A 26,501-nucleotide genomic window follows, 5' to 3' on the forward strand; every position below is an offset into this window, starting at 1 on the left:
GAAACTCATCATTAAAATTATTTAATAAATAAATAAATACATAAAGTAGAAGAGGTGAAAAATAAAGTTGAAAATATTATGTGAGCTCATTGAAGTTCACGGACAGACCGGCAGGGGGCGAGAGAGCTCACAGTTTGCCTTTGTCAAACGCTGCTGTAAAAGCACATAATACAGAATAAGAGTCCCCGAGTAAATCACAATAAAAACATCACATACTGAGTAGAATGTGAAAGAACAAATGTAGTAGTAAAATAACAAAAAACTTTGAGTCTTGAGAAGATATTTTATTGTGAAAGAAATGAGTACAAAGTCAAACCCCGTACTAAAGGAAAATGGATAATCTATAATGTTATAATTCTATAAAGTTATAGAAATGAAACAAATAATAACAATACAACGCCTTACATTCAAAACAGCACACATCTTGACAGAGAGGACACACTAGCCATTTTACAGTCATCAGAAAATAAAATAAATGTGTAAAGACAGAAACAACAGATGGAGAAAAGGAATGAAATTACATAATAAAAGCTCATATTTTACTAAAAATATAAATCTTTGACCTCAGGTCGAATGTCAGTGAAAATGTGCAAATTGGTTTATCCAACAACATAATTTCTTCAACTCAAAAATAGAGGCAGTGCAGCAAAAATGGGTTTTCTTGGCATTTATCTGAGCCTATGGCGCACACTAAGGCATAAAATCAGTGTTTCCTGTCTCTGATGTTGTGTTCCCAGATATTCTAGTGCATCATCATCATCATCATCATCATCATCAGGCATACGGAGGTCGAAGCGACTCGAACGGCAGAAGCCGAGCTCTTCATCATACACTCGACCCGAGACCAGGAGCCGTTGTTCGGCTGCGCTTCGATCCCCAGCGTCTTACACAACACATTATACACATCCACTGTTCGCATGGGGCCGGCGCGGAAGTTCGTCTTGAAGTCTGGAGAGAGAGAAACATCATAATGATCATTTGATGAGTTACAAGACTAAAATTGTTTTATTTATATAACAATTATTATGTTATAATAACAATATAAAATAAATACACACTGGCATTTAAAAGTCTCTTCTGCTCACCAGGGCTGAGCTTTTATTTGATCAAAAATGCTGTAAAATAGTGAAATATTATTATAATGTAAATCAGCTATTTTCTATGTGAATATATAGTAAAGTGTAATTTATTCCTGTGATCAAAGCTGAATTTATCAGCATCATTACTCCAGTCTTCAGTGTCACATGATCCTTCAGAAATCACTCTAATATGAGGATTTATGATTATTATCACAGTTGTGCTGATGCATATTTCTGTGGAAACTGTGATACAGATTCTTTGATTAATCAAAAGTACAAAATTTATCTGAAATAGACACTTTTGTCACATTATAAACGTTACACTTTTGATCAATTTAATGCATCCTTGCTGAATAAAAATTAATTTCCTCCAAAAAAAGGTAAACATTTTCATGGTTAAAATATAAATAAATAAAAAGGTTATTAAAAATAAATGGTAAATATATTTTTTATATTTTATTTTAAATTAATACTTCTATTTTATATTTTAAATATTTTAGTTGTATTTAATATTTTATCATTAACAATATTAATTATACAGAGTATTTACTGTCACTTTTGATCAATTTAATGCATCCTTGCTGAATAAAAGTATTAATTTCTTCCAAAAAAATAAATGGTAGTGTATATTATTTATATTTAAAAATTTCAATAAAAATAATATTTTTTTTAGTGCTATCAAATCGATTAATCGCGATAAATTGCATCTAACATAAAAGTTTGTGTTAAACACAAACTTTTATGCAAATAAAATAAATGCAATAATACAATTAAATTAAAATAATTAAAATATTAAAGTATTTATTTAAAAGAAAATATTAAAAATAGTGCTGTCAAATCGATTAATCACTATTAATCGCATAAATGTTTGTTTATATAATAGACGCGCACACACACACACATATATATGACGGCACTATTTAAAAAAAAAAAAAACTTTTATATATTAATTATTTTAATTGTATTGTATTATTGCATTTATTTACAAAAATTTTTTTTTTTTAAATACAGTATTATTTATTATTTATGAACTTCACCTGGTCCTTGTGCCAAAAAGAATCCCCTCATGTCCACAAACTGGTTGTCGTACCCGTGCCATCCGTGCTGCCATCCCTCCGCTTCTGTCGTGCCGTTCTTCCAGAAGGGCAGTTTGGCTTTACTCTGCGGAGACAGGCAGAAATCAGTGTGTGGGTGTGTGTGTGTGTGTGTGTGTGTGTGTGTGTGTGTTCTCTCTTATCCAGCTCAGGGTCATGGAGGGGCGTTGATGTTTTGGTAGTGATGGAATGACGCATCAGTGAGATGATCTGTTATATCAGGCAAGCACACAAGAGGAAGACTGTTGTTTCTGGGTGAAATGGGGCTTTATATGCAAGACTGAGTCATTCATGACTGAAGACATTCTGTCAGAGGTCGTATTGTACAAAAGCAACATAAAACCCTCTGGTGCTCTCGGACCGAAAAATATTTTTTTAGAATTTTTTTCTTCATCGGATTGTTACGAAACTTGGTAAAGGTTTTGGCACTTGCTGTGTGAACACACAAAAAAATCATGGATATGATTCGAACAGGTTTAATGGTCCTGTAAAAATAGTCCCACTTGTGCTGCTCGCGGTCGGAAATTACGCATTAGAAACGAATGGAGAGTTTCCTCTAGTGGACGCGTGTGGAACTGCAGCCGAACACACTCTCACTGAACGCTCCTTTACTGAGAGATCAAGCTCAAATGTGCTTGGCTTTGATTTTCTTGCAGTTTTAGAGTAAAACATGATTTTGAAAATATATATTTCATATTAAAAATATATAATCGTATTTTTGTGCATTTTTCATAACAATACACGTAAAATTTCTCTTTTTTTTAAACTTTTTTCACTTCAGCAATAATCTGCCGAGTGTCGTCTTTGAGAAGAGACCAAACTTCAGTCTTTTCATCCAGAGCATCCAAGATTCACCACAGTTTAAGTTGGGAATTTAATGGCTGGATTGGGACGGAGGACTATTGCAAATGGATTATAAATACAGCGAAAATATAATTTAGTATTAAAAAAAATTCCCTAAAAATACAAATTGTAAAAAAAAAAAAAAAAACATCAAATCAAATATAGTACATTCATTTAATTGACAAAAAAAAAAAAAAAAAAAAACATTCGGTCATTTTTGAGCGACACGTGAAGAGCAACAGTTACACGGATCACAAGTGGATATGTGGAAAACTCCAGATCCTGCAGGAACGGATGGTGAAAGTTGAATATAGCGCAGATAAGCACAAATACGTCAGGTCTCCTTCATTTATACAGCGCTGTTAACTATATAGAGTTTCACAGCAGCTTTACAGTGATAACAGGAGATTACAGTAACAGAGAGTGTTTAGGCGTTACAGCAGCTCTAGAATAAAGTTATTGTCCAGATAAAGTTAGTTTAGATTGATTCACTTCACTATAGTGACACTATAGCATAGATATCTACATCTCCATTTGGTTAAATCATAAAGCAAGCCCATAGTGGACAGAAGGATGTGTCTGACCTCGGTGATGAACCAGCCGGGCTCGGCCACGAGCGTCAGCGTCGACACGAACCGCCCGTTCCTGTAGTGGAAGCGCTCCGGGATCTCCGGCTGCTTATACACATCCATGTTGTTCACTGCGCTCAGGTTCTGATAGATCTGAGGTTACACACACACACACACACACACACACACACACACACACACGCGCACACACACACACACACAGACACACACACACACACACACACACACACACACAGACACACACACACACACACACACACACACACGCACACACACACACACACACGCGCACACACACACACACACACACACACAGACACACACACACACACACACACACACACACACACACACACACACACACACACACACACACACACACACACGCACACACACACACACACGCACACACACACACACAGACACACACACACACACACACACACACACATAGACACACACACACACACACACACACACACACACACACACACACACGCACACACACACACACAGACACACACACACACACACACACACACACATAGACACACACACACACACACGCACATACACACACACAGACACACACACACACACACACACACACAGACACACACACACACACACAGACACACACACAGACACACACACACACAGACACACACACACACACACAGACACACACACACACAGTTGTTTAAGCCACTGAAGCTCATACTAAACACCAAAATGTTTTGAGCTCTTGTATTTCCCATTATTTTGAAGAGTGATTTCATAATCTATATTATATTATTAATGAAATTCCACCATGTATAAATATTTTATTATTTAAATAAAAAAAAAAATCCACTGTAGTAATGAGAATGAGATTTTTGTGAGAGTTGTGTAATATTACAGTTTTTTACAATCATTTTGTTACTATTTTCAGAACCTTGATGCCATTTTTCACAACTCTAGACACAAAACTCACAACCAATGATCAAAAAGCACATTTTTCAAAACTCTAACCCTTTTCTCAATTGCTTGGATACAATACACATAAAACTTAGATCATTTGTTCATTCAACAAAGATCACCTGTTCAATATGACACAACTTAACATCAAAGTACTACTATTTCAAAAGGCAATTCACACATTACATTTCAAATGAGTGTCTATTCATTTCCTTACAGTGATCTAACTATCAACTGATACAACTGCTCAAAATGATAAGTAACTGTTGCGTTACTCTTAATGCATAGTTGTATGGAAACAGACACACAATCTTCCATGTTTACAGTAAATCATGAAAGTTTCAAGATAATGAGATTCATTGTCACCAATTAGCGTGGAGCATGAACCAATTAGACTACAATATCCATGGATAGCCTACAGTAATATTTATCATATTTTTGCTTTGATTCCAATAAACCTGTGATTGCACTGTAGTGTTTTGCATCAATATTACACACTTTGTTCAGTGATTCCACTATGTGTGTATTCTCTCTACTACTGCAGTGCTTTTACAGAGATGTATTTACTGTACATGTAGACCATAATGAAACCTGTATCACCTATTTTGCGCTACAATATTTAATGATTGTACGAACAATGACACAGTGAAACTATCGGTTGCTTGTGTGTGGGTGATCTATAGTTATGTTTCAATGGTATTTCACAGTAAATTTGTTTTTTGAACCAATGATTGTGCAAGTGCAAGATTTCTTTAAAGATGTGATGCACAATGCAATGTTTTGAACATTAGACAGCCTGTGTTACAAGTGATTATCGTTTTGAGTTTTGTGTCTAGAGTTTTGAAAAATGACATCAAGGTTCTGAAAATAGTAGCAAAGTGATTGTAAAAAACTGTATATTATTTTATATTTTTGATATATCTGAGTTGACACACACACACACACACACACACAAAGTCGGTTTAAGCCACTGAAGCTCATACTAAACACCAAAATGTTTTGAGCTCTTGTATTCGCTTGTTTGTTTGTTTGTTTGTTTGTTTGTTTGTTTTAAGCGAGGGCTGTTTGGGCCTTGTCGTCACTGGTAAACACGAGTGTGATGTAAAGCACCGACAGGCTGAGCGCACCTCCTCAAACTTGTCCTGTTTGGGCCACAGATTGACCACCGGCCCCCTGTCCATCATCTTAATAACCTGTGACATGTCAATGAAGTTCTCCAGCTCGATAACTTTCTCCATCCACTCGAGCTCCGTCATGCCGTGATCCGAGAACAGCACCACGTTCACATCATCTCTCATGCTCTTCTCCTGACGAACAAACAAACGTGTTTCAGATCTTCAAAATGTTCTTCCATTCTCTCACCCCTGTTAAAAATACCTTGATTTTCTGGTTGAGTGTCTGGAGGGCCTGATCCAGGGAGCGAACGGCCCGCTGTAGTTCAGGAGAGCCAGGGCCGAAGTGATGCCCTTCCACATCAATCTTCTCATAGTAAATAGCAGCCATGTCTGCTTTATTGCTCCTGTTGGAAACATTCAAAGCAAATCATCAGATAATAACAAACACACTTAAAGTCCCACTGAAGTCCCTTATAGAAGCTTTGATGAATTGAAAACAGGAAGATAAGGCGGGACATATTGAATGGCTCCTCCCCCTTTTCAAATTAGCCAATAGCGTTAAGTTTACCTCACAGACTGCAAGTCGTACTTGACAACACCCATAGATATATACAGTAGATGTCGCATTGCGGTTATAAGCATAGATATCCATAATAAAGGCTGGATGTCTTACGGTGGAGTCTCTATCGTCATCACCGGCGGCCATCTTGTCACAGGCAAGCTTTCTGGCGGGCTCTGTGGTGCCTGATGTAAGATGAGTGATCAGCACGAACACAAATACTCTTATCTCGGTGAAATCTTGACGGATTTACAAACGGTTTGGTTTCTTACAAACGTTATTAACGTGGCTATAATTCTGGATGATTATTTATTGATACACTTATTATTCATAAGTATGCAGTGTCATAACTACATCTCTGACGTTTATAACAAACCAAACCGTTTGAAAATCGGTAGAAAATTGAGCAAGTTATGGTTATTTAAAAAGTACATGCACCATTAAAACACAATGTAACGAGTGAGCGAGCTGCCTGTGGCAAGATGGCCGCCAGGTGCGCGGACGAGACATCTAGCCTTTATTATGGATATCTATGGTTATAAGCATGCGTCAAAACCGCCGCCATCTTGGAACAGGGGTCTTGGCATAGGAAGTAGCTAACGCTGCTATCTCCGCTTGTACTTCGAATTCATGGTTTTTTGGACTTTTGTGCTGCGTATGGATGTTCACACGAACGAAATCTGAACTAGGAAGAATGTTTTTTGTTTTTTTTACTTTTTTTTTCTCTGGACTCAATGATAAATACATGTCTGACCATTGGAACAAACCAAAAAAACTAGAAAATCGCATTCATGACATTTATGGTGATTTTATTTCTGTTAGAATTGACGCTTATACATTAAAGCAACACCAAGTAACTTTTCCTCAGCGGTCGCCCTACAGGTTGGAAGTGGAATTGTCCATTACCGCTGTGGTAAATACTTTAGCCTAGCGCAGCCGACTGTCGCACGCGCACGCTCACTGTTTATCCAGCGCCGGCTTTGGAGTGAACGATGTCCACAGACAAGGTAATGTTGCATGATTTCATGAAAATATGATGTATTGCGACATCAGAAACGAAGAAAAACAAAATAATGACTATTGTAACGCTTGATGTAAAGCAAGTCAAATTTGTAGTTTTCTTATGTCTCATTAGAACTACAGAAACGCGACCCGATCTGGCAATCTTACATAGCGTGGTTATAGCAGATATAGGACCGCAAAGTGAATCCAGAAGTGCCTTTCACCCTGTTACGACTTGATGAACCACTGAAACCATTTTGGAAACATTATTTTAAGGTAAAAAATCTTGCTTAGTGTTGCTTTAAAGAGGAGGGGCTCCACTGTTCCAAGATGGCGGCTCTATTGACGCATTCGTTCCAATGAACTGCCGTAGCCAAGGCGGCATCTAGTGTATATATCTATGGACAACACCATTGAAGTCCGAGCGCTGATGAAACGTTGGATTCAATAGTAGAGATGTGAATAAATTCTAGCCATTTCATTCTTAACCAGCGTACAGTTGGAAAACGCTATAAAACTCGAGTGTTTGAGCACCCGAACACACATCTGACACACATATTGCTCCGCTTCGGCCAGGTGGTGTTTATAGCAAAGGGGGCGGAGCTTTAGATTCTAGAGAGCATTTGATTGGACAGAAGCTGAAGTCCATTGTTTTGGAACACACCAGCTTATTCATAACCTTAAGGCTAACATATTCATACTAAAAGCTAAAAAACGTATGCCTTAATGTTGATTTTAGGCTCTACTAGAACAGGTTTTCCTGCTTGAATGTTGATTATTCTCCTCATATTCTCCAATGTTGCGGCTCCTCTCTTCCCAGTCTGTCAGTAACGCTCTGTTTACTTCCTGTCTCTATGAAGCCCCTCCTTCTGAAAAGCACACTGTGCTCTGATTGGTCGGCTGGATCAGTGTGCTGTGTTTGGCCGAGCGCTTCGAGTGTGTTTGGGAAAGTCCCGCCCCTTCCCATAACCACCAGTTTAACACACTACTAACTAACTCAACCAGGCCCCGCCCCTTTATTCTGCGCATGAATTATTATAATGAGGAATATTGTGACGTGTTCGTTCCCGGGAGAAACTCAAGACTACAATGGAGGCGTTTTAGGAGTTCAGAAACACTGACACTGATATAGAGAAGAACCCATGATCAAACTCCAACATTACACACTGAAGACAGATGAAGATGAAGATGAAGATGGAGAAAAAAGCATGATAGGTCGTCTTGTGCTCTTACTTTAACATATTGAGAGCGTTCTCCATGGCGTCGGTCAGGTTCTTCTCTGAAGGATTGTACACGTATTCCTCACAGAACGAAGGTTTGACTCCAAGAATCGTCACTTCACAACCTGAACGGACAGAAACACACATAATAATATGTTGATAATATGCATATTAATGTGTTAATATCCATTCGAGAGAGATCAAAGAGAGATCTTTTGAAAGCTTCGCTTGAAAACGTTGCAAGCTTGTTGTGATGTAAAGCAGCAACAGGAGCAGCTTTTAAACGAGGAACACTGATTAAACAAGGAGGAAGTAACATTTTTTAATACTTATATCAGCAATAACGCTTTAAATTGATCAAAATTGACAGTAAAGGCATTTATAATGTTACAAAAGATTCTATTTCAAATAAATGCTTTTTTTTTTTACTTTCTATTGATCAAAAAATCCTGAAAAATAAAATGTGTCACGGATTCTACAAAAAAATATGAACGTTTTGTAATGTTTTCAACATTAATAATAATCATAACTGTTTCTTGAGCATCAGATCCTCATATTAGAGTGATTTCTGAAGGATCATGTGACACTGAAGACTGGAGTAATGATGCTGAAAATTCAGCTTTATCACAGGAATAAATTACACTTTACTGTATATTCACATAGAAAATAGATATTTTACATTATAATAATATTTCACTGTTTTTCCTGTATTTTTCATCGAATAAATGCATGCATTTGAACAGCAGTTTATTTTGCAGTTAAACCCGATTTTATAGTCGCATTTAACTTCGCATGGCCAGATGTTTGGCTATTAAAAAATAAACATTTCATAAGCGTGTGATAAATAGGAAGTGACATCATTAAGACCCTTTCAACAGAATAGCAGCAAGTATCTTCTTTAATCAAATTTTTTTTTTTACAATATAAAAATAACTACAAACCAACAAGTCAATATCACACAAATCAGGGGTTGCAAACCTTATGTTAAAAACATATCAAAATAATAATAAACTTTATTTTCTATATCGCCTTTAAAAGTAGCGTTTCAAAGCACTTCACAAATAAACACACATTAAAATAGCTCATATTTAATATTAATTTGACTAAACTGACTTTCACTGACCCATTTACTTATGAATAACTGAGATACTATTATAGTTTTTATTAATAGTTTGAATTAGTTTTTATTTGTTTTTTATATTTTCTGTTAAAGTTTTAGTAATTTAGTTTTGTGTTTTTGTAATTTTTTTAATATGCCTAAATAGTTTTTATTTTGATTTCAGTTTTAGTTATTTTAATATATCCAAGTAAAATCAATAAAAATTTGAAATTTAAGGGTTTAAAAGAAATAATTTGGGTTAACATTTATTTTATGTTAAGTAAAAAAAAAAAAGTTTATATATATATATATATATATACAATGGTCAACATTTGAAGTGGATCAAAAAAGTTCAAAATTCATGTATATAACTTTGATGAAAGGTTTTGATCCACTTCAAATGTTGACTACTGTATATTTATATATAGTTTTAGTTAATTTGAATAACCCTGGTCCCACATTGTACTCGATTGATGGCATACTGACCTGGCCAGTAGTACATGTAGACTCTCTTCCCCAGCTTCTGCATGGTGACCCACAGCGGCTCGGACCCGTCCCACCACAGGGGTAACCGGCTGTCCGGATTGGTTCCGATCAGGAATTCCTTCATGGTGTCCTTATCCCACATGTAATTCCCAGTCATCTGGTGCACCTCGCAGTAGCGTCCTGCAAATGAGGAGCGAATGTTATATGTTATAGTGTATAAGTGAATAGTGCGTCATTTGGGACACAATTTCGATACAGAGCATATGATTAAAGAGCTTTGCATTGCTCATATATTTCATATCTCAGGAAACTTCAAGCATTATTTCGACTTAGTTTTAAAATAATCATGTTTAACAGCAGAATTCATGGTGAAAAACTACATTACCCATAATGCTGTACAGAAAATTCCACCAATCAGAGAGTCGAAAAAAGTTAAACGAGCCTAAAGATCTCTTTAGCTCCGCCCACTCCCATGATGCACTGCGAATTACATAATCGAGTCAGTCTCTGTACACTCTCAAATAGTTAAATATTTGAATATATAAATGCATATTGTGCAATAAACTTGAAATAGATCGTTTTTATTCAGCGTTTTTAAATTAGTTTTGTGTTTCTACATCGTTTTTAATTCGATTATGTCGTTCACAATGCTTCATGGGATTGTAGTTCTTCTCACTGAAAAATACTTTTTTTCCAACAAATCAAAGTATGTAATGTTGTGATTCTCCTCGCAGACGAGATTCATGGTTTATAATGCTACTATTTTGAAATCCCTATGGAAGAAATGAATGGAAAAAATAGGAGGTTCCAAGGGATCTGATTAAAAAAGACATAAAATGTCCATAAACGAACACTAAAAGAGAGTCCACATCACCCAAAACACGCTACAGTCAGCAACCACACATAGCAAGGCTTTGCATGAAATTTTAATTTCTAATTAGTTCTGAGATGTTAATGGTAATGACCCTTGACTGCCTGCGCAGGACTGTCCAATGTTTGAGTCATTTTAAACTGAAGCGCTGACTCTACAGATGTTCACAGTGCAAAGAGCAGGGTCAGCGCTTCCAAGAAATGCAAACATTAAACAAACAAACGCACTCTGTTATTAACACCAGACCGGCTATAAAACCATCGGAGCGTCGAGAACTTTTGGCCCAAAGTTACAGCCCAAAGTAACACATTAACAAATCACAAATACTATGTGATGCTCAACAAGTAGTTCATGCACGTTTAAATATGAATTATGACGTTTTTTTTTGCTCAACAAGGCTGCATTTATGTGATAATAAATACAGAAAAACTGTGAAATATTTTTATAACGTAAATCATCTGTTTTCTATGTGAATATATAGTAAAGTGTAATTTATTCCTGTGATCAAAGCTGAATTTTCAGCATCATTACTCCAGTCTTCAGTGTCACATGATCCTTCAGAAATCACTCTAATATGAGGATCTGATGCTCAAGAAACAGTTATGATTATTATCAGTGTTGAAAACAGTTCATATTTTTGTTGAAACGGATCATTTTTATTTGCTGCACTGAAGGTTCAAAAGAACAGCATTTATTTGAACACTGAGTTTGATGCATCCTTGCTAAACAAAATCGTTTTTTTTTTCGTTTTTTTTTTAAACTTTATTTATTTATCAGGGACAACGTACAAAATACATTAATCTTACGAAAAGATGTTTTGTACCAGAGTTAGCCGGAGCTAATTTTCATCTGCAGTCCCCGGGCAGGTACACACAATATTTACAACATTAGATTACAAAATAACTATCATTAGTACTAGCAAGTACATATAATATTAGTCCAACAATGGTCATTTAAAAACAATCAGATGTTCAAGATGAAAGAACTAATCAAAAGACCATCACAGCCTATATATACAACAAAGTCAAAAACATTTACTTTAAAAATTACATTTGTACATTTTAAATATGCTGATGCTGACACAGCTGGTTATCAAGAATGTGTTTCTTTAAGTTTTGAGAAAAATTATTCAAATCTACAGACAACTTTAGATTGTTAGGAAGTTAATTTCTTTCAAACTAAATCTTACTTGTTTAATGGCACTGATGAATGTTATTCTAAGAGAGATTCATTGCACAGCTTTGCTCTCAGTAGTGTTTGGTTTCTCTGTGAAAGCTGGAGCTGATCTCCTGAAGCTTTGTGCGAGGGGAATGTGCTCAAACAAAACATCAGCATCAGCAAAGCGTCGAAGCGTCGGCTGGGATTGTGAACGCCGCGGGTCAACGCGTGTGTGCTGGAGCTCAGCCCAAACAACACAACATATGCCACTCCCATAACTAAATACACATTTTAACCCTCTGGGGTCCTTCATTTCAGGGTCACACTCAGGGTCTTCGGGACCAAATGGTCCGGAAGGGTTTGATTCATATTTATTAAAAGAAAATCATATATATTTTTTTTTACTTGTTTTTTATAAAAAAAAATCTTTTATTTTTTGGTGTTTTGAGAAAATTTTATGATTTATAATTAATATTTATGCAATAATTATGACCCATTTTTTCCCATTGAATATAATATAATTTTTTTATAAATATGTATTTTTTATATATATTTTTTTAAAGCTGTATTTCATTTTAGAGTCAAGCCTAGGCCTCATGAAAACAATTTTTGAAATGAGATGGATGCCATCTGCTGGACACACTGAGCATTTTTATCACGCAATAGCACATTTTTACCACTAGTGGATTTACAGCTCTCTGTAGAAAGGGTTCAGAATTCTTGTGAGTTTTGCACATCTTTGACAATTTTTTTCAGGTTGTTGATTTTAAAATATAATAACAGATTCTCAAAGACTATTTTTGTATTGTTTTTTGTTTGTTTGTTTGGTTTAAATGGTAATTTGAAGTGCCAGTTTTACTTTATAATACAGATTATTATAAATATATAATACAGTGTGTGTGTGTGTGTGTGTGTGTGTGTGTATGTGTGTGTGTCTGTTTTGCACTCTTGATGTTTTAGAGATTCACCCCTTCACTGTTGAGTCCTTTTTTCTGCATCCTGGCTGATTTGTAGATTGTATGCAAAAAAAAAAAACTCTGAGAATTTCCCATTCATTTCCTATGGGGGTCATTTTTGACCAAAGAGCAGAAGTGTGACGACCACTTAGCATGCTTGGATCATGACCTCAATATTTTTTGTTTGTTCACATACCTAATACCATAAAAGTCACCTAGTTTCGTAACATTCCGATGAAGCTGTGATTTTTAAAAATTCAAAACATATTTATGTAATCTGAATTTATTAGTGTGTTTGTGTATAAAAGTGTGTGTGTGTGTGTGTGTGTGTGTGTGGATGTGTCTGTTTTGCACTCTTGATGTTTTATAGATTCACCCCTTCACTGTTGTGTGCTTTTTTTCTGGATCGTGGCTGATTTGTTGATTGTACGCACAAAACAACTCTGTATTGTCACATTTTTGTCAATTTCCCATTCATTTCCTATGGGGGTCCATTTGGACCCGAAGACCCTGAGTGTGACCATTTTTTTTACGACCACTTAGACTATTCAAATCCTGTCCCCAATTTTTTTGGGTGTTCATATACCAAGTACCAACAAAGTCACCAAATTTCAGACCATTCCGATGAAGCTATGATTTTACACATTTTTTTATTTAAATTCTTCGGGTCCATTTGGTCCGAAGAACCCCAGAGGGTTAGGGTTAGTTCGCCCATTTAAGACATAAAGTTGTATGCAATCCTTACCAGCACTATATGCATACACACTGACCCACTCTGCTGTCACCTCCCTGGTCAGAGTTCTGGCCGCTGGAAGTTTTTCAATAAAGTACTCCCGGTTATTTTCCGGGGCCACAAAACTGTGCGTTTTTACGTGAAAAAATGATTTGCGTGTGTGTGTGTGTTCAATCAAATAGTTTTCTCAGCAAATTGTACCAATATCCCTGTATAGGCCTGTAACCGCTAAGCCTAAGCTGAGGGTTATGCAGAGGGTTGAAGTAGGCTAGTTGACGCGCTTGACGTGGTCGTTTTTGATTCAGTAATAATGCAACAAGAGTTAAAGTTCTGTTTTCTTCTCTGCCGTGAGATATATGATTTATTGGATTTACACAAGGTTTTTATCTTCCATAACGGAACAATATTCCATCTTCACCAACACTGTCACAGTATCAAGCATCCAACCACAGCCTCGGTGGCGGTCAAAAACTAGTTGGCCCTTTCCCCTCTGGCAACACCTGTCCCTGATTACAGCTACCCTCCTAAGTAGATGAGCCCCAATAGCTAGTGCCACCTATTGGCCAAACCTGGACATAAACATTGAAATGGCTCTTACACAACCGGCCTCCAATTGGAATGGTTAACAAACATTACAATTCAAAACAAAACAAATTAAGGAGCCATTACCAACCTGTCGTAACATATTATCCAACATTTTAGTTACAGTGAGTTCACACACATTAACACTGAAATTGCCCATTTAACCTGCAGCCTCAAGCAACAGGCAGAGCTTTGTTACAGGACGTTGAATGACACTAGACTTTGTTTGCAGACGCACTGAACGCACAAATCCCTTTTGATCCCGGAAAGCTTCCAACACTCTTCCCAGTGGCCAAGAGCCTCGTGGGGCAGTAGGATCCATAATAACGACAATATCTCCAGGCTTTAGATTTCTCCTGATTTCATTCCATTTTTGCCTCTCTTGCAGCAAGGGTAGATATTCCCGTACCCAACGTTTCCAAATAAGTTCAGCAATATACTGAACTTGCTTCCATCTGCGTTTTAAATACAAGTCATGTGGCTCAAACAATCCTGGCCGCAATGATGGATTTCCTTTCATCAGAAGAATGTGGTTGGGAGTAAGTGGCTCCAAATCATTTGGATCGTCTGAGAGTTTGGTGATAGGCCGATCATTTAGGATGGCTTCAGCTTCACACATAACTGTATGAAGCGCATCATCGTTCAGGATCTGCTGTTGAAGAACTGAACTGAGAATCCTTCTCACCATGCGGATAACCCGCTCCCAAACCCCACCATGATGTGAACCTGCTGGAGGATTAAAGCTCCACTTAAAGGAGAACTCCGGCGCAAAATGAACCTCGGGTGTAATAACACATTGGTACAGACTAAATCGTTCCCTGAGATTTGTTTTCATGATAATCGGATGTAAAGAGTTTTATCTCTAAAAACAGTTTAGCTTATAACGCTAGTATATTGGGCATCGAGTAAGCAAAAAGAGATCGCTAGTTAATACCATTAACAAGGCTCAAATTAGCCCCACACTAACACGTTAGCATAATGAGTGTCCTTACATGCAAACCGAAGCATTGAGAACTTTGTAAGTGTATAGACAGTTTAATAAGAAGATACTTTACACAGACAGTACAGCTAGCGCATACAGACAGGAGCCATCTTGGAAAACAGTCTCGATCAATCGAACCACGAAGGTGAGCGAACAGTACGTGTAGATATTGAAGATAAGATAAATTATATTTATTTTTTTATTTTCTCTGTTGCGTTCAGTGCTTCTCTTATGCGCTCAGTGCTTTCTTCCGGAAACAACGGACCATATGGGATTCCAAGTCACAGTTCAGCTCACGTATCACCGTGTTCGTGGTTTGACTGATCGAGACTGTTTTCCAAGATGGGTCCTGTCTGTATGCGCTAACTGTACTGTCTGTGTAAAGTATCTTCTTATTAAACTGTCTATACACTTACAAAGTTATCAATGCTTCGGTTTGCATGTAAGGACACTCATTATGCTAACGTGTTAGTGTGGGGCTAATTTGAGCCTTGTTAATGGTATTAACTAGCGATCTCTTTTTGCTTACTCGATGCCCAATATACTAGCGTTATAAGCTAAACTGTTTTTAGAGATAAAACTCTTTACATCGGATTATCATGAAAACAAATCTCAGGGAACTATTTAGTCTGTACCAATGTGTTATTACACCCGAGGTTCATTTTGCACCGGAGTTCTCCTTTAACTCCCCTTTGCCGCAGAGCTCCCTGAATTTTTCCATAATCCAAAGCTGCGAGAGCCTCTCTTAGTTCTCCCTCTGCTCCAATAAAGTTAGTTCCATTATCAGATAAAATATGAGAAACTTGACCTCTTCTACAGATGAAACGTCGCAAAGCATTGATACATGCATCAGTGTTCAAAGACTCAGCCACTTCGAGATGGATTGCTCTGCTTGCCAAGCAGGTTAGTATCACGCCATAGCGTTTGTCTGTACCACGTCCTTTCCTCACTGTAATTGGGCCAAAATAATCAATGCCAACGTTGGTAAATGGTGGTTTGTCAGGAAGAATCCTTTCCTCTGGCAAATCTGCCATCTTTTGCTCCTGCATCTTTCCATTATATTTCTTGCAACAGAAACATTCTGTAATGACCTTCCTTACAGCGGAGTTGGCGCTAGTGACCCAATACTTCTTCCGCAGTGTTGATAGCGTGTGATTCCGACCACTATGGCCCTGCTGCTGATGAATGTGTCTGAGGATGAGAGTGGCCACATTTTGATCCTTGGAGAGGATTAGCGGATGCTTAATCGACTCTGGCAAGGAACTTTTAGTCAGCCGCCCTCCAACTCTGAGAAGCCCATCATCCAACCACGGATCCAACCTGCGGATTGTACTACGCCTGCTCACTGTAGATTTCCCAGCTGACAACATGGCAATTTCCTCTCCAAATCTCTGTTGCTGACAATATCGAATGATAGCCAGCTCAGCTCCCAAAAGGTCATCTGTGGACAAAATTTGCCCTCCAGGCTTGTCCTTGAACCCTTGCCTCCTCCGTGGCATATTATTGTCTGTGCTCTGCTTACCAGCAACAGCAGCTTTCTCCTCCCTCCTCCTGCGGCATTTTTCCAACAGAATGGTTTTCCATTTAAGTAACCAGGCTACTGCCACCTTGAGCTTACTCCAACTTGAGAAGTAGGTCAGTAACCGGTTTGTGGCAAGATGTGAGCCATCCACAGACACAGCATTCACTGTGACTTCCTTCTTGACCTCCTGATCATCTGGTTCTAGGATAGTTTCTACCACATTTGTTGTCCAGTTAGCTTCTGGTTTACATAAAAAACTTGGACCCTCTATCCACCTTCTGCCATGAATGAAGTCTCCAATTCTCACTCCTCTGGATGCCTCATCTGCTGGATTTTCCTTGGAGCTGATGTACCGCCATTGTGAAGTTTTAGTGGCTCCTCTTATAGTCGAAACCCTGTTCGCCACAAATGTATGGAAACGTTTATCCTCGTTTTTTACATACTTCAACACAGAAGTGCTGTCGGTACAAAAAATGGACTGCTGCAACTGGAGTCTCAACTCAGCCTTCAGCATCAGATCAACACGAATGGCAAGCACAGCAGCAGTCAGCTCCAGGTGAGGAACAGTAACAGTCTTTAAAGGTGTAACTCTGGCTTTGCCCATCAGGAATGCAACATGAATGTCATTCCCATCATTCAGCATCCTGAGATATGTGACTGCTCCATATCCTGTTTCACTAGCATCTGCGAAGTGATGCAGCTGAGCATGTCTTGATTGTCCAAAGCCCTTGGGCTTAATGCACCGATCGACCTTAAATTCAGACAGCATATCCAGGTCCTCCAACCACCTGAACCACCGTTGCAAGATGTCTTGTGGTACAGTCTCATCCCATCCATAATTTCTTCTGCAAAGTTCTTACAGCATGATTTTGGCAGGCAACACCACAGGCGCGACAAAGCCAAGAGGATCGTACACAGAACTAGCCACTGACAACATTCCACGCCTGGTGACTGGCTTCTGCTGGATCTCCATTTTGAACTTGAATGAATCACTCTCAACGCACCATTGCAAGCCAAGAGCTCTCTCAAGAGGAAGTTTGTCTCTATCCAGATTCAGTTCAGTCAGATCTTTAGCTCTGTGTTCCTCTGAAATAGTCTGCAGTGTGGTGCGGCTGTTACTAATCCATTTCATCAGAGTGAATCCTCCTGCCTGACAGAGAGTAATTAAATTTTTGACCATGGAGGCAGCTTCTTCTTCAGAGGGCATGCTCTTCAGACAATCATCCACATAAAAGTTCTCCTTGACTGTTTGAAGAACTTCAGCCGGAAATTCAGATTGATTGTCATCTGCTGTTTTTCTCAGAGCAAAGCTAGCACAACTCGGGGAGGACACTGCACCGAACAGATGGACAGTCATACGAAACTCAGCTACTTCCTTGGTGAGATCTCCCTCTGGCCACCATACAAAGCGCAGGAAGTCTCTATCCTCCTTTGCAACTCTGACCTGATGGAACATTGCTTGTATGTCACCCATAACTGCTACAGGTTCCAGCCTAAACCTGAGCAGGACACCAAGCAATGTACTGGTCAAATTGGGACCTTGCAAGAGCTGCTGGTTCAAAGATGCTCCCTTAATGGTCGCACCACAGTCAAACACCACCCACAGACTCCTCTTCCTGGGGTGATATACACCATGGTGCGGGAGATACCACACCCTACCACTACTGTGATCCAACTGCTGTTCTGGAACTTGCTCTGCGTAGCCTAGACTAATCACCCTGTTGAGGTTCATTTTGTATTCCTCATAAAACTGCTTGCTATTAAGGAACCTCCTTTTCAGCCCGAGCAACCTTTGCTTTACCACGGAGGAGTTGTTGGGCAGAGATACATTGTTCCTTTTATAGGGCAGCTTCAAACTGTAATGACCATCTTCAAGTGTTGCAGAATTTTCCATAATCTCCATGAACCTGATGTATTCTATTGAAGGGCCTTTCTCCTCTGTAGCTCTTTCGCTGAAATCATGATTGTACTGGCTGTGTAGCATTTCTTCCAATCGGCTCACGGAAATCCTGTTGACAACTACTGAAGGAGCTTCTGTTTCCAAGCTGCTGTCATTAGACTGCAAAGGGCCATTAAGGACCCAGCCCAATACTGTCTGAATTGCATATGGTCCTCCCCCTTGGCTATTTATGACCTCCCAAGGTTCCAATATCCTGGGAGCATTGCTTCCAATCAATAGGTCAACATTAGCCTCTAAGCTGGGAATCTGTACTTTTGCCAGATATGACCATTTTGCCAACTCTCCTTCAGATACAATACTGTCTGCCCTTACAGGCATTTTCTTCTGCGTGAGGACTTCTGGTAGCTTATAGAAGACATTGCTCTCCACACCAGACACCTCCAAGTCAAACAATAACTTTGCTGGCACGACCCTTTCCTTTCCCATGGTTTGTAGCAGAAAGTGGGTTTGTTTACCAGACAACCCAAGCCTTTGCATGAGATGTTCCAAACAGAAAGTGGCTGAACTGCCGGGGTCCAGAAATGCATATGTTTGTATTACTCTGCCCCCTTTGATGGATTTGACTTGGACTGGCAAGATGGAAAGGAGGCAGCGATCACTTCCGACCCCTACACGACCACAGGCTTCTTTAGACGCTGTGGTGTTAGGTCTCACAGGCTCCTTAGGTCGCTCCGTGTATGCATTGGCTTTGTCTCTCTTGTCAACATGAAGCACACTAGGATGTGTTTGACCGCAACTCCCACAGGTCGCACGTTTTCCACAATTGCGACTCATGTGCCCAGCACATAAACAGCCAAAATAAAGCTCTTTCTCCTTTAGAATGGGTTATTTTATCCTGGTGCTTCTTCCTCTTGAACTGTTGACATTCCTCCAAAGAGTGACTTTGCGAACAACACACACAAATTGATCTAATAGTAGAACCATTTTCTGGCAAGACAGCCTTTCTCTCTCCAAAGTTGATGTTGCAAGGTCGGGACACGAAGTCGTTGTAGAAGAAGGTAATCCCGTTCCATTGTTTGAGGAATGAGATCCATAATTTCAGGTCTGCCCTACATGGCTTAGTGAAATTATGTCTTCTAAACCAGATGCTGAGGTAGCGAGAGTTAGCAGATGGGAAATGAAAGGCCGGCCTTGGTGAATTATTCCAGCAGAGTGGTTCTGAAAGCATGTCAAAAATTTTGGGACTGCTTTTACAGCCGAAAGTTAGCCGCACTGCGAAGTAGTATTTTTCGTGCCAACGAATGCCGAAAAGGTGCCAGAAATCTGAATGAATTGGCATGACTTTAAAGGCCGATGTAATGTCGACCTTTGCTAACCAGGCTCTGAAACCGGCGTTTTTTATGAGAGATATTGCTTGGTCTATGTCGTGGTAGTGCAGTGAAAATTCGTCTAGAGGAATTAGGCTGTTGATACTGGGTTGGGAATTTCCATGGGGAGCCGAGAGATCGATGATGATTCGTTTTTTGCCTGAAAATGTCCTAGTGGCTACTCCGATAGGACTTATATGGAATAATTTGAAAGGTGGAGAATCAAAAGGGCCGATCATGAATCCTGAATCTAGTTCTTTTTTGATTAGGGTTTCCACTATATTGGGTTCGACTGACGAGGATTGAAGATTGTTGCAAATCAGGCTGGAATCAGGTATGCTTACCAAGCCGGGGTCAAAACCTTCTTTCAGGCCTGAAAGAAGAAACTGGGTGAAGTTTTTGTCTGGATGGTTGTGTAGTTCTCTAACTAGTGATGAAATGATGATTGGACTAGAGAGGTACTTTTGACATTTTTTATTGAGGTTAGCAGAGGAGCGGCGCACGGGGCAAATGGAACGGGCGTGAGCTCCGCCGCAGAAATTGCAGACATGAAGGAAGTGGCATCGTTGTCTGTTGCAACCTGAGGAATTAAAGCTGTTGCACACTTGTCTACCTGAAACTGAGGTGAATATCTGACTGCGGTCGTTCCTTGGTTGAGGGACGTAGCCGGTGGATTTTTCTTGGAAAGGGGCTGGATGGGTTGGATGATCTGGGTTGGTTTGGGGACATTCTGAAGTAGAATGAATAATGGACCTGCAGATGGCGCAAGAAAGGCTCCGAACGCCTAAGAAGACTCTGTTGTAAAGTTCGAGGTCCAGAGCTCCCCAGTAAGGACACTGGTTCCAGTGGGTGACACGGGCGGCACATTTAGCTGAAAAAAGCTTATGATATGTATAAAAACGACTACCTCCGAAAGAGAGACTGAGCTCTTCTATAATGGAGAGGTAGTCGTTTAATTCCTTGCGTCTGGCTGGAAATGAAGTGCAAATTACTTCAGTATATCTAGCAAAAGCGATGCAGAATTCTGCGAGTGTGAGAACTCGTTTTAAAGGTTGTACAGAATTTTTTAGATTGATGGTTAATGGGCCGCAATCAAACGAGCGGTGGGATTCATTGAGGGGGACGGAAGTCAGTAGAGAAGGAAGATCGATATCTGCACCTGATAGAATTAAGGACCGGAGATGGGCTGAAACTGGAGGTGGTTCCATGGCCACTGCATTAGGAGGAGCTGGAAGATGGACTGCTGTGGAGAGTGAATGGGCTGGCAAGCGGATTGTACCTGGAGAGTGGGTGTTAGTGTTGGGAAAAGTAGATAAATGATGATCGGAGGGTCCCATTACGGGCTGGTGTCCAAGATGGCTGGCATGGGCTGAAGCTAGAGGAATGGGAAGGTTTGTGGGAAAGAAAGGAAAAGAAATCCTTTGCGGAGGCAACCTCACGCTCGGATGTGAATTGGGAAGAATATTAGGATACGATTGGAAAATAGAGGTGGGAGGAAAGGAATGGGGTGGATTGGAATGGAAGGAAAGAGGAGGGGGTGGAGGGGGGATAGCTAGCGAAGGCAACCTCACGCTAGGATCCGCTCTTTGGGTAGGTGGGTTTGGGGATGATGGTGGCCTGGCACAAGGGTTATTATGAAGAGGATTAGAAAAAGCTGGAGAAGCAGATGGGAGTGCTGAGAAAAGTGATTGAAAGTTTGGTTCTTGCCTGGGGAGTGGGGCTGACTGGATGAAGTTTGTTGGAGCTGGAGAAGAAGCGGAACTATTTTTTGCGGCCGCTGTTTTTGGCCGGGTGGAAATACCGGCGGACGAGGACGTGCGAGCCGCGGCGCTGCCGGTAGCCTTTGGATCGGCGCGTTGAGATTGTGTGGGATCAGGACGCCCGGTGCTGGAACTGAAGGAACTGATGAAGAGATCGTAAAGTTGCACTTTTGAAGATCTGCGGGAGAAATGGATTCCGGAACTGGAAAGGACTTGACGTAAGCTGTTGACTGAACATTTCGAAATGGGTGGAATCGGTGTATTAGCGGCTGTTGCGTGGAGAGATGAAATCTGAGAAGACGGACGAGGCACAGTTAAAACTGGCGGTCTTGAAGGTGGAGGAGAGCATTGTCTTTTGGAACGTGGTTTGTATGAGCGCTGGATTTCTCGGCCAGAACGCTCGTGGAGATGATCCGTGATATCCGATCTTACACGGGGTGAGGCTGTCGGAGTCTCGGGAAGGCTCGTCAGTTCGTCGTCTGACGGGAAGAGCTGTATTTCCGGGATGTCGGACATTATTCCATGAAGCAGTAATGATACTGGAACAGCTGATGCTAGGGAGAGGTAAGCGGCTGCTTATATACTCAGGCTGTTGATTGAAAGATTAGATTGGCTCACTCCTCCCTAACTTACGTTTAGGAACTTCATAAAAAATAAACAATAATGTACTCAGATATTTCCATCTGCTAGTTTACTTTCTGACATAGGTTTTTGAATCTCAGTGAGAGAGAGCTGTTTGTGGTTATTGTGGAGAGAGATAGGACTGGTCTCTGTTATCAATAAACCCAAACAATAATTAAGCAGATCTCAGATCCAACAAATCCCTGTTGTCCTACAGAGAGAGTTCCTGAGGACCTTTACACTGGAAGACTGTATCAAATCTCACATCAGGATTGCGTTAGGTGTTTAGGCCTGTGCCAAGGTGTGCCATGCTTGTGTTTGCATGTGAAGGCTTCACAAACACATATGGGAATAATTAGAGTTCATAATATCTCAGCTTACTACATTATAAAGGTAAAAACTGTTTGAAAAAGACCTGAACTAACTAATAACTTTACTATAAAACATGGAAGACTGCAGCACAAGATTGTAACATATTGTAACATATCAACTAAAGTAGGCGTAACACTTTACAATAAGGTTCATTAGTTAACATTAGTTAATGTATTAACTAACCATTTATTACTGTATTTGTAAATCTTTGCTAATGTTAGTTAATAGAAATACAGCTGTTCATTGTTTGTTCATGTTAGTTCACAGTGCATTAGCTAATGTTAACAAGATTTTAATAAAGTATTAGTAAATGTTGAAATTAACATAAACAAAGATGAATACATGTTGTATACGTGCAGTTCGTAATTAGTTCATGCTAATAAACGTAGTTAACTAATGTTATCTAATGAACCTTATTGTAAAGTGTTACTGAAGTAACTTAGGCTATTTATGATTGCATTTGTTGTAAAAAATAAAATAAAAAGTTGGTAAGGCTCACCTGTCATTAGAGAGTAATAGTTTGGATAGGACAGACTGGGGAAATCTGGAGTGAGATAATCCACTTTCACACCGTTTTCCACGATCTCTCTGAATCCGGCCAGGTTTTGTAAATCGTCCATGTAATCATAACGGAATCCATCGATGAGAAACACCAGGAGTTTGCGGTTAGCGTCGCAGCATCGCGACAGAAGGAGGATAAACGCGACGCTGATGTTCAACGCGACGCGAGTCATGATGAAGCTGAAGCTGAAGCCGAACTGACGGAGAGAAGAAGAGGCTCGATCATCTGATGATTCAGGAGAACTCTCCGGCACAGTGGGCGTGTGTGTGTGTGTGTGTGTGTGTGTGTGTGTGTGAAGCGGGGAGAGAGAGAGTCCACACACACTGGACGGATACTTCATGAGGACTTTTTTTATCTTTTCTATTTTTATTTATTTATTTGCATATATTTTTTTAATATTCTAATTGCACTGCTACTGTTGTCACATGTTTTGAAAAAGATGGCAAATCGATTTGTAGACTGAGTAAAAATAAATATGTTAAAAACTAAACAAAAGAAAAATTGCGGTCTCTCCTTGGCTGCTGAATGCTTGAATCTGATTGGTCGAGGAACGTTATCTAAGTGTGCAATGGGAAACGCAGGACTAAAGTAGTTCCAGCATGTTTTGACCGCATTATCATATCGTTTCATATCACTTGTAAATAATGCAATGTAAATAAAGAGCACTGCTTGTATGACTCAGTCTAATGTGAGCTATGCACACACACACAAAACTCCCGTTATAATCACTAAAGCTGTCTACACTGCAAAATGAATCTCCCACACCCTGATAATAAACAGGTCCGGTTGCATAAACTGCTAAGACTCTTACAAGTTAGTCATCACATTTCTTTCTTTAAAGTTGCCCTGTAGTCAATAATTGTATCCCTTAATCTCATCTTTGTTCAACAAAACGACATATTTAAATGTTTTTTCCTTGAAAAAATGTCTCCATGCCTTAAAATTACTTGAATTTGCCGTTAGGTACACAGATACACAGTTATATGAATTTGCAAATTAGCCCAGCCTCCACTCGTTGACCATCACACGTTGATCTGATTTGTTACAAGGTCGTTTGTGACGTCAGAAACACCAGCGATTTCAAACCGTGTTTTTGAGACTGTCTTTGATTCACTGCAGTTTTAAGCAGAAAATACTCAGCAATGCTGTCGACTTATGAATTTACACATGGTTTGTCTTAAAGCATATTAAAAACACCACATAGACACATAAACAACATTAAAAGCTGGATTTTCACCACAGACTTTAAGTTACATGTAACATGAAACCAAAACGTCAGACTGATTGCCCCTTGACTAATCACTATAGTCACAGTATTATAATGTACTATTAAACTCTACAATTTAAACGAGTTCAGAGGATTCTCAAACCCCTCCATTATGCACAACGAGCAGAATCTGTTTACCTTCCATTCAAGGATTAATTAGCATGCAAATTGGCCGATTTGAACTCAAATGAACCTCAACAAAGTCCTTTTCAAACCCAGCTGAAAGTGAAAGCTGGTAACTTGAGCTCGCTGTTCTCACGATAGGCCTCGGTTTTGTCCACGGTGTTTCCGTTCATGATCACGAACATATTTACAACCTCATTTCTCCTGTTTAGCGGAGCGTACAAAACACTCTTGGCCTGAAAACTTTTGGCCTTCATTTTGCTCTAGTCTACACAATATATGATCTGTACACTCCTGACCTCTTGTGTCTGAAGCTAGTAAAGCAGAAATATTAAAAACAAGCTGAAGTGTGTTTAGTCCGCCACTGGGTTGTGCAATAACCTTAACTTTATGCCCTCATCCAGCTGTTCAAACCTGCTAAATAACGAGGCATTACACGACCACATGCATTCATCAGTTACTGAGGGGAATCACACCTGTGTTAGTGTTACACACATGTTGACTTGTCTTGAATCATGTAAATTTGAGTTGTGCTGTCAAAATATAAATTAAAAAAAAAAAAAAAAACACACACACACACATAGAGACTTAGACTTAAAAAAAACATAATAATTCACTATATAAAATGTACGAGTGTATCAATCAAATAGCAAACAAGCTAAACTAATAAAGTAAACAAGAATGCGTTTTAGGCATTTATATCTGTCCCTGACGGTGGACTTTTTGATCTTCCATTTAACGTATTTTGTTTTATAAATAGTATTTATTTACCCGAGCTTGACTCGATTTTTCCCCCCTATCATGATTTACACACAAAGTAGATTTTCTACATTTTCTGAAGGCACTAAATACCAGGAATAACTTTTTGAATGCATTGTACAAAAATTATTTTGTGAAGTTTAAAGTGTGATTTAGCACACGTGTTGTGTATTCACATGTGTTAATCACAGATCTGAAAGTAACTGATGAGTTAGATAACCCACTAGTCATTATTCAGCATGAGAGTTGATGCAAGAAATCAAAATTACTTTATGGAATATTATAGTATTCATTATAAATGATTTATCCGTGCACATCATGATTGTTTTAATAATCTTTAATGAGAATAAGTTCCTCTCGCAGCATCTCTTCTCTTCTCTGATGATGTGGGCGGGGCTATAACCTGTCACTCACATGAGATCAGCCAATAGCAAACCACAACCAGCCAATCAAATCCCCACAGACAAAATCAAGCCCCGCCCACATTTGTTCTTGTTCCAGAAGCGTGTCACTCGGATATACAGAACAATAGGGAATAAAAGAAGCAAGAGACATGAGAAACTAATTCAATTCAAAAGCAGATTTGAGTAAAACAACCGTGGAAAACGACTCGACTACAAAAATACAAACAGACCAAGTGATTCTCTTTAATGTCTTCAGTACAGACGACACAGCAAACAACCCAACTCTGACCCAAACAGTGTAGTCTGTAATTTATTCTCATGATCACATGATTTTTATACACCAGAATCATTACAGAAGCCCTTGTACGTGTATAAAGATCGCACACATTATCCGGGACTTGAATACACAGCTGTAGACGGACACAAGACAAGCAGGACATATATATACACACACATCTTTTGACGTTCACATACAGTAGAAAGAGACACATTAAAAAGATTACATTTTTCAAAAAAAA

General features: G+C 39.2%; 1 protein-coding gene across 1 annotated transcript; it reads right to left on the bottom strand.

Annotated features, from left to right (window-relative positions):
- Positions 1 to 269: 269 nt before the first annotated feature.
- Positions 270 to 23,677, bottom strand: enpp6 (ectonucleotide pyrophosphatase/phosphodiesterase 6). The gene is made up of 8 exons (XM_056244263.1): positions 23,368 to 23,677; positions 10,045 to 10,224; positions 8,473 to 8,584; positions 5,941 to 6,082; positions 5,691 to 5,870; positions 3,601 to 3,738; positions 2,117 to 2,240; positions 270 to 948 (listed from the first exon to the last, which is right to left on the bottom strand). The coding sequence occupies exons 1-8, from the start codon at positions 23,600 to 23,602 to the stop codon at positions 743 to 745; spliced, it is 1,317 nt and encodes a 438-aa protein (XP_056100238.1). The 5' UTR covers positions 23,603 to 23,677; the 3' UTR covers positions 270 to 742.
- Positions 23,678 to 26,501: the final 2,824 nt, after the last annotated feature.

The sequence above is a fragment of the Rhinichthys klamathensis genome, unplaced genomic scaffold (assembly GCF_029890125.1).
Source record: "Rhinichthys klamathensis goyatoka isolate OS25496 unplaced genomic scaffold, OSU_Roscu_1.1 h1tg000947l_1, whole genome shotgun sequence".
In the NCBI taxonomy this organism is placed as follows: Eukaryota; Metazoa; Chordata; class Actinopteri; order Cypriniformes; family Leuciscidae; genus Rhinichthys; species Rhinichthys klamathensis.